This window comes from Panthera leo, chromosome E3, assembly GCF_018350215.1.
Source record: "Panthera leo isolate Ple1 chromosome E3, P.leo_Ple1_pat1.1, whole genome shotgun sequence".
Taxonomy (NCBI): domain Eukaryota; kingdom Metazoa; phylum Chordata; class Mammalia; order Carnivora; family Felidae; genus Panthera; species Panthera leo.
The window spans coordinates 6,686,562-6,701,667 of NC_056694.1; the positions used below are offsets into that span (position 1 = coordinate 6,686,562).

The following is a 15,106-nucleotide window of genomic DNA, read 5'->3' on the forward strand; positions in this document are numbered from 1 at the left end:
GATATTATCTGTTGTGCTGGAAGACTCCAAGGAAATCATTAACTTCATGACCTTTACAAGGAGGACATTATCTGTTCTATAAGGCAGGCATATGTAAGATGGGGTCTAGATCCTAGCAGGAACAGAAGCAGGAAAAGGAGCCAAAAAGCAGTTTTTCATGGGGTCCTGTTAGTTTCCTGGTTTCAAATAGGTAAACAAATTGTGGTATATATGGTGAGAAATTGACATGATGAGTCATTTGAAAATGGAGCTGAAGCAGGCACTGCAGAGAAACTGCCTAACCAGCATAGTTTGAACTGGGCCAAAACCTCTGGACCAGGAAAAATGGCAGGTTTTTTTTAAATTTTATTTTTTTATTTTTTAAGATTTACATCCAAATTAGTTAGCATATAGTGCAACAATGATTTCAGGAGTAGATTCCTTAATGCCCCTTACCCATTTAGCTGATCCCCTCCCCACAATCCTTCCAGTGACCCTCAGTTTGTTCTCCATATTTATGAGTCTCTTCTGTTTTGTCCCCCTCCCTGTTTTTATGTTATTTTTGTTTCCCTGCACTTATGTTCATCTGTTTTGTCTCTTAAAGTCCTCATATGAGTAAAGTCATATGGTTTTTGTCTTTCTCTGACTAATTTCACTTAGCATAATACCCTCCAGTTCCATTCACGTAGTTGCAAATGGCAAGATTTCATTCTTTTTGATTGCCAAGTAATACTCCTTTGTATATATAGACCACATTTTCTTTACCCATTCATCCGCTGATGGACATTTGGGCTCTTTCCATACTTTGGCTATTGTTGACAGTGCTGCTATAAACATGGGGGTGCATGTGTCCCTTCGAAACAGCACACCTGTATTCCGTGGATAAATGCCTACTAGTGCAGTTGCTGGGTCGTAGGGTAGTTCTATTTTTAGTTTTTTGAGGAACCCCCATACTGTTTTCCAGAGTAGCTGCACCAGCTTGCATTCCAACCAACAATGCAAAAGAGATCCTCTTTCTCTGCATCCTCCTCAGCATCTGTTGTTGCCTGAGTTGTTAATGTTAGCCATCCTGACAGGTGTAAAGTGGTATCTCATTGTGGTTTTGATTTGTATTTCCCTGATGATGAGTGATGTGGAGCATTTTTTCATGTGTCGGTTGGCCATCTGGATGTCTTCTTTGGAGAAGTGTCTATTCGTGTCTTTTGCCCATTTCTTCACTGGATTATTTGTTTTTTGGGTGTTGAGTTTGAGAAGTTCTTTATAGATTTTGGATACTAACCCTTTATCTGATATGTCATTTGCAAATATCTTCTCCCATTCTGTCAGTTGCTTTTAGTTTTGCTGATTGTTTCCTTCACTGTGCAGAAGGTTTTTATTTTGATGAGGTCCCAGTAGTTCATTTTTGCTTTTGTTTCCCTTGCCTCTGAAGATGTGTTGAGTAAGAAGTTGCTGTGGCCAAGGTCAAAGAGGTTTTTGCCTGCTTTCTCCTGGAGGATTTTGATGGCATCCTGTCTTACATTTAGGTCTTTCACCCATTTTGAATTTATTATTGTGTATGATGTAAGAAAGTGGTCCAGGTTCATTCTTCTTCATGTTGCTCTCCAGTTTTCCTAGCACCACTTACTGAAGAGACTGTCTTTATTCCATTGGATATTCTTTCCTGCTTTGTCAGAGATGACTTGGCCATATGTTTGTGGGTCCATTTCTGGGTTCTCTATTCTGTACCATTGATTTGAGTGTCTGTTCTTGTGGTAGTACCATACTGTCTTGATGACTACAGCTTTGTAGTACAGCTTGAAGTCTGGATTGTGATAAAATGCCAGTTGTTTTAAGCAATTGCTTAAGAAGTCAAAGGGATTGCAAGACTGATAGTTATGAACTTTCTGAAGATAAAACCATCAGTCAGTCAATATATAACTCAAAGTAGCCTAGCTTGTAAAACCCCCTAGAAAACTTTTTTTCCCCTTCAACTCATAAAATTGACCCCTTCTCTTTTCTCATAAAGCCCCCTTGCTTTCATCCTAAAGTGGGACTATGTTTGGGTTTCTACCTGAATCTGCTCTCCCTAAATTGCAGTTATCTTATCTCAAATAAACTCTGGTTTGCCTTTCACTGTGACTTGTTATTTTTAGGTTGGCAGTATATATCATAGGATGTTATTCAGCCATGAAAGGGATGAAGTACTGATACGTGCCTGAGCAGGAAGGAGTCTCGAAAACATTGTCCTCAGTAAAAGAAGTGCTCAAAAGAAACAGGACCCAATGGAGTCACTCATGTTAAACCCCACCAAGACTTAATACCAAATCCAATTGTAGTTTCTGCCTCTCCCAGGAGTGGAATTTTACACCAGTCGGTCTGGAATTTCCTGATCAGCACTGGTGAGGCCATCTGCCTGATAAAACTTCCTGCCTTCCCTTAAGGGAAGGTAACTTTGCCTAAAATAATACACTATTTTTTTAATGTTTATTTTTGAGAGAGAGAGAGCAAGAGAGAGTGAGTGCACAAGCGGGGAAGGGGCAGAGAGAGAGGGAGACACAGAATCCGAAGCAGGCTCCAGGTTCTGAGCTGTCAGCACAAAGCCTGATGTGGGTCTTGAACCCACGAATCGTGAGATCATGACCTGAGCCAAAGTTGGAAGCTCAATTGACTGAGCCACCCAGGCGCCCCTAAAATAACACACTCTTAACTTCCTGTCCCACATCCTTCTGTCTGAAAAATCCTTCCATTTCATATAGCTCCTGGAAGTTTACTTCTGTTTATTAAATGGGATGCTGCTGATTTGTGAATTGTTGAATAAAGCCAATTAGATCTTTAAATTTAAGTTAATAGGGGCCACATATTACATGACTCCATTTGTATGAAACCTTTAGTGTGGGCAAATCCGTAAAGACAGAATGTAGATCCATGGTTGCCAGGGGTGAGGAAAGGAGAAAGTGGGAGAATCTGCTTAATGGGCACAGGATTTTATTTTGGAGTAATAGAAATGCTTTCAGAACTAGATAGAGGTAGTTGTTGTACAGCATTGTGAATGTACTGTTAAAAAAATGAAATTCAACTGAGTAAATTTGAAAATCTCATTGGCTTTATTAAGCAATTCATGAATCTTCAGGCAACATCCTATCTAGCAAGTAGAGAGATTCTTTGAGGAGTTGTACAACATGGAAGATTTTTATAGGCAGGAGGTGGGCAAGGAAGTTATTAGCAAAAGAAAAGTTTGTTTCAGCAAGGTCATCCAACCTAGGGGAAAGGGCAGGGTCTTATTAGGTAGATTATCTCATCTTCCTCTGGGGATTCTAGAGGGGCCCATGTGACAGATTACCTCACTGGTGCTGACCAGAAGATTCCTGACTGACTGGTTAAGACAACGTTGCTTGGAGAGGTTGAAATTGCAGTTAAGATACATATTAAGCCCTGGTTTGGTGTCTTGGCCTAGCATAAATGACTCCATCTTGGGCTTGTGGTTTTTCCCTTAAGCAGTACTAGTGACACTGAATTGTTCACTTTAAAATGGTTAATTTTACATTATATGACTTCTACTTCAACAAATGTTTTGAAACCAAGAAATTACCCTAACAAGTGTAAGAAAGGTCACTGTGGTACCTGCCAAGCCCAGTGGCTTTTTCCTGAGGTCCTGCCCAGTCTCCAGCCCCCTGCTGACCAGAGTAGGACTTAGCCCTGGCCCTGAAAGCAAAGAATGCTTACCTGGGGCTGTGGTGTGATTAATTCCTTATTAGCAGCCATAAAAGTCAGCTTGATTTAGACACTGTACCTTGCAACCAAGAAATGACAAACATACTCAGCAATGATAATGATGGTAAGCTGGCCATTATAAAAGCCTGAAATGCCCTCTCTTTTCTTTCTCTGACCAAATACTTATCTGTCCCTGGTACAACATGTGCCACCTCCTCTGGGAACCCACTCCCTTCCTGCCCACCCCCTACTCCCGCCCCTGCCCCACATCCCACTTGTCTCTGCCTTCCCCAAGCTCCTGATGCCTTCTTTTGGAAGTGTCTGACTACAGTGGAGTACCCCACCTAGGGCCTTTGCGTAAGTGCCCTTTGTAATAGTCTTGTTCACACTTTGCCCCCATGGTGTGTCATAGCACTAGGTAGAGTGAAGACTGATTCAGACTGATAGAGAGGTCTCCATGGCCCTGAGAATAACCACATGACCAACCAAAATTGGCTGGAGCTCGAGAGTAGGGTGCACTTGGTGAGGCAGGGTGTCTGGAAAAAATCAGTGAGCTTGGCAGCTACTCATGTATCTTTTGGAATTCCTTGGAACAACAGGCAAAAATGTTTGATGAGTGTTTATTTTCTAGGGAGATACGTCATTACTTTCATCTGATTATCAGAGAAGCCTGTGTTCTAACGAAAGATCAAGAACTCCAGCTTGTAAACGTAGATGATCTTGGCCAAAGGATTGGCCCTCTCCTCTGGTCCTCTCCTTTCCCCTCTGCCCATTGCTAGTCAGTTCAGGAAGTTTTACAAGGCAGAAAAAATATTTAATTTTTTCAGTAATTTTTGAACTGTTTACCATGGGATCCCCAGTCTGGGTTCTTGACAAAAACAAGTACTGATGTTTTTCCCATTTGCAGCAAAAAGTTAATTGATGAGATTTTCTTTATTTAAAAACAGTTACTATTTTTGAAAAGGCTGTATGTGCATAAAGTAAAACATTAAAGTGGTATAAGAAGAAAGTGCTTTTATACTATGAAGAGTGATATTTTCTGTAGGTTTTTTGGGAGATACTTTAATCATGTTAAGAAAGTTCCCTATTAGTACTTTAAAACTTTTTTTATATTATAAATGGGAGTTGAGTATTATCAAATACTTTTTCTAAAACTATTTTGATGATAAGACTTTTCTTATTTAATTTGTTAATGTGGAAACTGATATTTCTATTTTTCTCTATTAGCCACCCTTGAGTTTCAGGGTCAAATCCAACTTGGTCACAGTGTATTAAGTTTGCTGGCCAAGGGTCAGGCCAGTTAGGAGATCAACTATTGGGAGCAACTGATAGATGACCCATGAGCTGGACCCAGGCAATTGGAGGCTACTCACCCTCTCCTCTGTCCTTGGAATGTGTATTTTTCTGTTTTCCCCATTCCCAGAAATAGTCCCAAAGACACAGCCTTGACATAGTGATGTGGTACTGAGTCTATCTGGACCATACACATGACTGAACCCATCATAGCTGAGCATGGGTTTTTGAGGCAGATCAAAGAGTATTAGTTCCCACAGAGGTCTGGTTTCCAAGTAAAATAAAAAAAGCTTTGTGTTTAGGTGGAACTTTGTGTTAGGTAAGGCTTTGTGTTTATTAGCTTTATCAGGCATCAAGAGCATTAAGTTTTATCAAGCATCTAGAATTAGCAGATGACATGAATCTTTCCTTGTTTGCACATATTCTATGTACCTCTCTGCTGGGGAACATAGAAAGGGACATCCCACCCAACAATATTCTTAGTACCATCTTGACTAGCATCTGTTTTTCCTATTGAGATGAGGCAGAGTCCTGTGACCTGGAAGACAGAGAAGGCAGGTGCTTTCCATGGGTCTCCATCGATTAGGAACAGAATTATAACCAATTTGTTGTGGGTCTCATTATTTCCCGTAGTGACCCTTATTAGGGAAGGGCAAACGTTGATTATCAGTACGGTAGAGTGCAGAAGACTTTTCAGTCTCTATGTTCGCTTATTTACAATATATTCTTGTGATCAATAACTGTTGGGAAGCTAATTGCAGTCACTGAGTCTCAGTATCTATGAATGCAAACTGGAGATAATAGCATGACCCTTTGGAATGATGCCCAGTGAAGGCACCAAAAGGGGGAAGAAATATTTCAGAATTCCTGGGACTTTCTCTTCTACTTTTCCTGAGGATCATCTTCCAGCTCCCCATGTCTGTCCTGTGTTGGTATTCCAGCTTGGAGCCACTTCTTTCTTAATTACCTTTTTGTAGGGCTCCATTGTCTCAGAGAATCCAGAGGTATGCCACGCAGTCAATCCATGGTTTCTCAGGACACGCAGACAAAGAACATGGGTCAGATTGATGTTAATGAGCCAGTGTAATTTCTAGATGCCCTGTTTTCGATTTCTCCCATTAGGTATCTAGCATGGTCACTAACGATCCTCCCAGAAAGGATATACTGGAAGCCCAGTAATTTAACCTCTACCAACTCAACTCCATCAACCTTTCTGAATGCCCCCTGAGCATATAGCGCTTTGTTGGAGACTAAGGACATAATTTTTATGACTATTTTGACTGTGCCTGTGAGAAACTTTCTATCTGTAAGGCAAATAGGGGTGGAGACCAATGAGAGGGGTGGAGAGGACAGAGAACAAGAAAAGAACTTGGGCTCATAAGACAGAAATTTCCCAGAGAAGGAAGTGGTTATATCTGTTCAAGGAGATTGGTGAGGAAAAACCCCAAAATAGGGGCTTCTGTCGCAGCTGGATTTGAGGAGGAGTAAGATCCTTCTAGGATACACAGGGACATTTCTAGGCAGAGGAAACTACATGAGTAAACATGAGTAGACCCAGGTTGTTTGAAGGATTTCAAGTATTTTGGAGTGCAGGCAACCATGAGGACAAGGACAGGTTAGAGACTTAAGAACAGTGACTTTACCTGAGTTTCTCAAACCTTTGAGATTACTGATAACACTGAGTTGTTTATTGATTTCTCGCAGAATATGAACTCAAAGGTCAAACTGGGAGTGTCCATGACGCTTTGCCAACACTTCGTGGGTGGGGAGGCACCTTCAGGTGGAGCACAGGTAGCTGTTATACCAGCTGGGGCTCCAGTCCCACCCCCTCTTCAGTATATACATTCCAGCCTCACTGAATCACTGCTGGTGGGAAGGAAAGCTCCACACGCACAGGCCAGCAAAGACTGGCTCACACTGCTGAAAGAGAGTAGAGGAGATTCACAGAGGGAAAGTGGCCATGGACCTGATCCCAAGCTTTTCCACAGAAACCTGGCTTCTCCTGGCTACCAGCCTGGTGCTTCTCTATCTGTGAGTAACTGTTCAGGCTCATCGCCTCTGGAACCTTGCTAATCAACAACCTCTACCCCTTTTTCTTGTCTGTTCTGTGGATGAAGAGTTAACAAAAGGAAGTTCCTGAAGTGTTGGGTGCTTCAAACAAGCTAGAAACACATAAGGGGTTATTATTGATGTCCCTCAGATCTGCGGAAGGAGTACCCCCATGCCCCAACTCCAATTTCTGTAGTTAGGAGGGCTGAGAGATATTATTTGCTCCTGGCGATGATCTTCTGATTCAGCCCCTGTTGGGACCTAGACCCATCAAGCAGAATTCACCAGAGACAGATTAAAATCAATAGGCCCCTGTGCTCAGGGTCCTCATCCCCATCTCAAGATCTGGGGATTCTGGAGGCAGAGGACTGACTTGGGTCTTGTCTCATTATATTCACCTTCCTGCTCTGTGTCTGCTAAGGACACATGTAAAAGGATTGGGCCTGTGTCTCTCACGTGGCTCCTGCTCCCCTCCCTCTTACCACCAAGCATCGTGTACACAAGTGCACCCAGACTTCCAGGGTGGCTGGACATGCCTCACCTTCCTCTTCAGAGTGGACTCTTCCCTCTTTTCTGTGCCCCTCTCCTGGCCACTCCCTGACCTTGTAATATGCAGAACTCCTTACCCTAAATGAGTACCTTTAGAGCTGAAGAGACTTGGCAGAAATCTTGAAATTTTATTCATTTCAGGTTTTCCTTCTAGTGTCTGGGATGTTTAGCATCAGTATAGAGATTTCTTCCTCCCTCAATATGAAATCTGCCAGCAGGCTGCAAAGACATAGCCCTGAAAGCAAATTTGGATATTAAATATGTTTTTTCCCTCTATGTTACAGTACAGGAGGAAAATCAAAGTCATTAGCAGAGGAATTCCTTTCAGTGGTGGGTTTCCCAGTATCCTGGAACAGGTTGGGAAAGGACTTAGTTTCCAACTTCAGTCCCCCTTCTCTGCAGCTCAAGAGAACCAGAATGTCTGACAACAGAGACTTACGTGGAGCTGAAAGCATCCCACTTTTCTATGAGGCCAGTTGAGGCTGGGATACAGTTTTAATTGTACAGAAATAAGAACACTGGTTGCTCCAGGCCTCTATAAAGATAGATTCAAGTAGGATCAGACCCCAGGGGCCCCTGAGTGGCCCCACTGGTTGAGTGTCCAACTATGATTTGCGCTCAGGTCATGATCCCATGGTCATGGGATAGAGTCCTGCATTGGGCTCTGTACCGAGTGTAAGATTCTCTCTCTTTCTCTCCCTCTCTTCCTTGCTCATGCTTTCTCTCTCTCTCAAAAAGAAAAACACAAAACAAAAAAGGACCCCAGACCCCAAATAGCAACAGGGACTACAAGGAAGGAAAAGAAGAAAGGTCTCTGAGCAAACTGTTAAGAACATTTTGATATAGACTCTCAGTAACCCTCTGTTACTGAGTGGATATAATTAAGCAAACTCTCATCATTGGAGCAGAAAAAATTTTTTCTCTTCCTTCCTAGAATGACCATCTCTAAAATCATGGAAGAGTCATTTACTAAATAGGCATGAATGAATTTCCTGGAAGAATTCAGCATGAACTTTTCAGGAGATCTCAAGTATGGAAACATTTTTCAAGTGTTCAGTCTAGGATTGGGACTGTTAAATTTTCAGCTGCTCTTAGCTAATCATCATCATTATTATTACTGTTTGGGGTCTACAGTGGAGAAGGGAAAGGAGATGATGAATGAATGTAACAATTGCCATTGAAATTGACGTTATTATTTCTTCTCTACGTGTTACCTCCTCTCTTACCTATTCTGGTTCTGCATCAGTGATGGGCCAGTCCCTGCACCTCTTCCACCATCCCTGTGACTAGGCTTTCTCTTTAACTTTATAGATATGGGACCCACACACATGGACTTTTTAAGAAGCTGGGAATTCCTGGGCCAAAACCTCTGCCTTTTTTGGGAACTGCTCTGGGGTACCGTCAGGTGGGTGTTGTTTGAGCTCCCAGCTCCCTCTTTTGCTTCTTATGGTTGCAAATTCCAGCTTAGTTCCATATTAAAAATACTCCTCAGCAGGAAGTTCTTAGGTTTCAGCAGGAAGTTCTTAGGTTTCAGACTTTCCAGAAATGGTGTCATAGTCTCGACCCAGCATATGGCCAGGTGCACCCCAGGGCTCTCTCTTGTCTGTTCTTAGGAGCCTCAGGTTTCCCCTGCGCTGGCAGTCCAGATCTCTGGCTGATGCAGCACAGGACTTGCTATTCCAACTTGGAGCATCGTGAAGAGTTCTTTGGCAGGTGCAGGTTCCCATGAAGGCATAATTGTACTTGTTATTAGTTGAAAAGTGTCAAGGGGTTCCCTGGTGGCGACTCATTAGGCTCTGTATGCTAGAGTCAGACTTTCCTGTTCATAGCATGAGCTCTGAGTAGCCTTTTGGTTTTCCTGGATGGCTCTGGAACTTCAGTTTATGGGCAGCTCCAGATTCACCTTTGGGGAGTTTGCACATACTTGAATTCTCCTAAGAATTGCCAACCCCCTGCAGTTATTTTAATGACTCTAACCCATCATTTGCTAATGGTGACAGCTTTTGGGATTTGAGTAGTTGAACCAGAACTTTCTGTTTTACTTCTCTTCCTTCAAAGGAGATACCCTATGGGTGAGTCTGAGCAGGGAGGGGGTCTAACTGAGGCAAGACGTTGCTTGTCTATTGACTTCAGATTTTAACCTCCAAATGAATTGCGTGTGTGTGTGTGTGTGTGTGTGTGTGTGTGTGTGGGTGTGGGTGTGGGTGGGTGTGGGTGTGGGTGTGGGTGTTTTATTTTTCACACAAAGGTAGAACCACTCATACAAAATCACTAGAAAAGAGTTGTTTTGACAAAACTATTAAAGATTTAAAGTAACTGAATGGAATGTACTAGCAGACACACAGACTGAATGTTGAGGAGCCATATGGTTAATCCAGCTCTGATGCCTCATCCCAGGCCTGGCTCCTGAACAGAAGGTAGAAGCTCATGTCCAGAAGACAAGTAGGCAGAGTCTATATTACACACTGCTCTCTGCCTCAGAGTTCCTTTCCCACAGACCTGAGGCTTGTTCCTCAGATTCCACTTCTCCTGGCCTTCAGTGCCCAGTTATCGTTAAGAACTTCCTGGCCTTTTTCCTCTCTGAAAAAGCAATAATCTCCTTTCCACTTTTCCCAGATCAACTCCTTAGTACATGAACCCACATTTTGGACCCTGTTTTGCATAGTTAAAACATCAAAATTACTGCTGAAACATAGAGACAGGAAGTTTTGTTGTTTCCTGATTTCGAAGTGACATAAGTGAAAACTCAGAGCAAGTGTTTTAATTTGCACCATCTTTTGTGGATTGGTGGCACCGTCCCCTCTTTTCTGTGTGAGAACTGGAAGTGAGTCCACTTTGTCATTCCTCCATTCATCTCTCACTTTCTCACTCAACAAACACGGGTTAGACTTCATGTAGATCTGCTAGACTGAAAGAGGGCACAGGTGTCTTAATTTCCTAAATCTTCTGGAAATCTAGTAAGGCTCATGAGATCAATGAACAAGGGGCCATGCTGACCTTCCCTCAGCTTCCATTTCCTCACATGTCCCTGAAGGTAATAATTCAGATGGTTATGACATTTAGAGACACCCATGCACAAGCCAAACATGTCAGAAAGACAGGTTACAGGGTCTTCATAGATGGGCTAAGATGTTCAGTATCTACAGTACTAGCAGACAACTCAAGAGAGACTTGAACTTCTCCATTTCATATCTGCTGTTTTCTCCTTTCCCATAAGATGCCTGTGAATAAGAGCTTCCCTCTATCTGCCAATGAGAGGTAGTAAGCCACATTTCATGTGATCTGAGTTGTTTTTGTGTCCTTTAGAGGTAGGGCTCAGTATATTTAATTTGTTTTAATATGTTTTGTTTCTCCTTGCAGGGTTTTTGTGAATTTGATGAGAAATGTTTTAGAACGTATGGAAGAATGTGGGGGTGAGTAATCTGGAAACTTCCAGTGGATAGGCTTGTTATGATGAGGCCCTCACAGTGTAGACAGTCTCAGTCGAGAGCCCCTTGGGATGAAGCCCTCTAATTAAAACTCCTGAAACCTCCCCTTCCCAGGATTGCATGTGTGACAAGGTGGACAAGTCCAAATATGAATCGGGTCTGGAGAGCTGCAGGGTATCCTTTATATTTTGGATTAATATGTGCTTTTGATAGAAGGGCTTTTGTAAACAGAATGGAAAACCATTTCTGCTCAGCTCTTTTCTTACTCTGTCTGCAAGTGTGTAGTTTGTTTTGTTTTGCATTTTAGTACTAAGCCAAGACTTTCCAATAGAACTATAGTCAAGTATTTCTTTTTCCAATTCTATAGACTGGAAGAGATGTAGGAAATTTCTAAAGCACAGTATTTCCCTGGTGGGCTGATGGACTTGGGATTTTGTAGTATGGCCTCGGCGGCTTGCAGTGGATGCTCCCAATGAGGTTGGCTAGAGGTTTGCTGAAGCAGTGTGAGAGGTATAGTGTGGTGCTGGGCTGCTCACAGCCAGTGTTGTACCTCTTTATCTTCTCTGGTCAAGTCCTCAGAATCCATAGGGCTCTGCTGAGTTGGTGTGGCCCATAAGCAACATGAAGGAATAGAGAGAGCACAGATCTCTGGATTGCCACTGGTTTATCTCCAGTGTCCCTCCTACATTCAGTACTGGTCAGCTCTGGCTAGAGTCAGTAAATGGTTCTCATGCTTGGCTATGGATAAGGACCACCTAGGAGGGCTTGCTAAAAATGCATATTCTTGGTTTCCATCCTCCATTAACACAGAATTTGGAGGATGTGGGGTGGGGTGCAAGAATCCGAATTTAACTGGTAGTAGAAGTGAGATCATGAAAAGAGAGGGTAACTCCAAACCACTGTCCCTTGTCCACGCTTGTCTTGTTTTAACAAAGATGTAGGAATCACCCAAGAAAGATGATCAGGTTGATGGGAGAGCTGACCTAAGTGCCACTTCAGTAACTACTATCACTGCTTCAACACTAAATATACTTGATTTGCACTGAAACCTTCTGAGTTTTAGAATACTTTTTGCAGATGGGGAGCATTTAGTGCAGTGGTTCTCCTCCATTTTTATATCTGATCACAAAGCATTTGAAGTTCCTCTGTGACATCAAAGGAAGAATAGGGGACTTATGGAAAATCTTCCATTTTGTTCTAACAAATGCAAATGATTTGTAGTAGAAAACACGATGCCAGAGAATGCTGTAATTAAGTGTAATCTAAACCTCATGCCAGTGGCTGGTTCCCATTAATGGGTCATATGGACAGTCAGGAGGTCAGGGTTAATTGGGATGGATCACATATAAGGAGTCAGCTTTGTGTGATACATGTGTCACAGTGGACTTGCCCTGCTACTAAGGGTTGTCACCTATATGGAGCCCAAGGGATTCACACTTGGGACCCACCTATAAATATAAATATAAGTAATAAAGGAAAATATATCTAAAATGAATTTACATGTTGCTTGTGTTTCTTTATCCTCTTTGTTTTTTTGTTTCAAATTTTTCTGAGTTAATGCTACCAAGGATTTCTCTTTAATATTTAAATAATATTTCCTTTAAAATGTAACTAGGAAGCATATTTTAGAAAATAGAGCAAAGAAGTAATTCATAATTTTGCCATCCCTTTTTGAGCATTCCAAGTCTCTTCATTTGCAGACATATCTTACATATTTGTGATCATTGTGTCTACAATTTTCATCTAATATTGTGTCATTTCATGTGTTCATTTCATGTATTGATATATCTTCAAAATTATAATTATTAGTGACTGAGTGGGTGGATTCTCCTTCATTATTTTTTCGTTCTTAGATAATTTACTTGCCCCCAGTTATTTACTAACCTAACTTCTTCTTTGATAATATATATAAAATATTTGAAATGTTTGAAGTACTTCTAAAATATTTGAAATATTTTTACCATACAAAAAATTATAGAGAATAGTCCCAGAAATACCCATGTAAACACATGGACTTAATAAAGGTTCTAATGTTATTTCTGACTGTGGAATGGATTAGGTAACATCAGGTTAAAAGTCTGGACTTCCAAGAGTGGCTGCCACTGCAGAAACTGGCACGTTAAATTTAATCAGCTCTGTTTTCCCGACATAGGTTTTATGATGGGCGGCAGCCAGTGTTGGCGATCACAGATCCGGACATGATCAAAACAGTACTAGTGAAAGAATGCTATTCTGTCTTCACAAACCGGCGGGTAGGCATGGATTTATTTTAAATTTACATAGTTATTTATAAAACTTTTATTTCAAAATAATAATGGATTTACTGGAAATTGTCCCAGGAGGTGTCATGTCATGTGGCCTTCAAGCTGTTTTCTCTAAGATAATATCTTGCTTAACTATATAGGACAGTATCAAAGCAGAATTTGTCATTGGTTCTAGCCACAGAGCTTATTCAGATTCCAGCAGTTTTATGTTTACCCATTTGTGTGTGTGTGTGTGTGTGTGTGTGTGTGTGTGTGTGTGTGTTGCTGTCTGAACATTTATCTTACTTGTAGATTAGTGTATCTACCACCACAATCACGTTACAGAGCTGTTCCATCACCAAAAATCTCCCTCTTACTATTCTTTTGTAGGCACGGTGTGTAGCTTGTCTATTCATTGTATCAGGGTCTTCAGCAGAGCAAACATTATTTTTTATTTTCATAAGGCCAGTTTATTCGTTTTTTTCCTTTTATGGGTTATGACTTTGGCATCAAGTTTGAAAACTCTTCACCTAGCCCTAAGTTGCAAAGATTTTCTCCAAGTATTTAGTTTTATGTTTTACATATAAGTATATAGTTTTGTATAGTTTTGTGTTTTACATTTAAGTCTGTGATCTGTTTTGTGTTAATTTTAGTGTTAATTGTGAGGTGTGAAATTTAGGTCAAAGATCTTTGTTTTTGGCCCATGAATGTCTAATGGCTCCAGCACCAGTGTGAAAAGGCTGTACTTCCTCCACTGAATTGCTTTTGTACCAATATCAAAATTCAGTGGTGCCTCTGTGTGTGTGTGTGTGTGTGTGTGTGTGTGTGTGTGTGTGTGTTTCTCATTCCCAGTTCTGTTCTTTGATCCTTGTATCTATCCCTGCACCGGTGCCAGGCTATCTTGATTACTGTAGCCATATAGTACCTCTAAACATATGTCCAGTGATTCCTCCCATTTTATTTTTGTTAGAATTGTGTTAGTTATTCCAGTGCCTTTGCCTTACAGTACAAATTTATAACCAGCTTATCTATGTTTATATAATATTTTCCAAGGCTTTGTAAGACATGATTTAATCCTATCAATCAATTTGTGGAAAATCTGTATCTTTACCTCGTCATGTCTCTCAATGTATGAACACAGTATGTGTTTATTTAGGTTTTCTCTTATTCTTTTCACCAACATTTTGCCCTCTGCATAGAGATCTCATACACGTTTTGTTAAATGTGCACCTAAAGTATTTTGCCTTCTTTGAGTGTTTATAATTGTTGTTGTGTTTTTAATGGGTTTTGACATATTCTTGTTATTATATAGAAATGTGATTGGTTTTTGTGTTGATTTTGTTTCCTGCAACCTAGCTTAGTTCATTTATTTGATGCAGTGGTCTTTTTTTCCTAAAGTTTATTTATTTTGAGAGAGATAGAGAGAATCCCAAGCAGGCTCTGCAATCTCAGCCCAGAGCCCAATGTGGGGCTCCAGTTCATGAACTGTGAGATCATGACCTGAGCCAAAATCCAGATCTGGACACTTAACCAACTGAACTACCCAGGTACCTTGAGGGCTCTTTTTTTTATATTCCTCAATATTTTCTACATTGACAATTATGTCACTTGAAATAAGGACACTCTGATGTTTATTTTTCCAATCTGTATGCCTTTTATTTCGTTTTGTCTTATTGCATTAGCTAGGATTTCTACTACAATGTTGAATAAGAGTGGTGAGAGTGAACATTTTTGCCTTGTTCCTGATGTTAGGAGGAAATATTCAGTCTTTTGCCACCTAAAAATTCAGATATATTTACAATGAAACTGTATATGTTTGTGATGTTTTGATTTATGTATTATTATGAAATGAGTATGACAAGTGAATTAATGTAA

At 41.0% G+C, this 15,106-nt stretch overlaps 1 protein-coding gene across 9 annotated transcripts in view; it reads left to right on the top strand.

Annotated features, from left to right (window-relative positions):
* The window catches only part of LOC122210147 (cytochrome P450 3A12), a 103,245-nt gene that overhangs the window by 49,288 nt on the left and 38,851 nt on the right, over nt 1–15,106 (top strand). For 2 of the 9 annotated variants that reach the window (XM_042922641.1, XM_042922634.1), the window contains exons 2-4: nt 8,872–8,965; nt 10,921–10,973; nt 13,141–13,240. The exons of 1 other annotated variant lie outside the window; for it this stretch is intronic. In XM_042922641.1, the coding sequence (XP_042778575.1) occupies nt 10,966–10,973; nt 13,141–13,240 (108 nt within the window). In that variant the 5' untranslated portion in view covers nt 8,872–8,965; nt 10,921–10,965. Of the gene's footprint in view, nt 1–6,839; nt 6,994–8,871; nt 8,966–10,920; nt 10,974–13,140; nt 13,241–15,106 lie in introns of those variants that run through there. 6 more of the 9 variants (XM_042922638.1, XM_042922640.1, XM_042922633.1 and 3 more) reach the window with 5 other exon arrangements.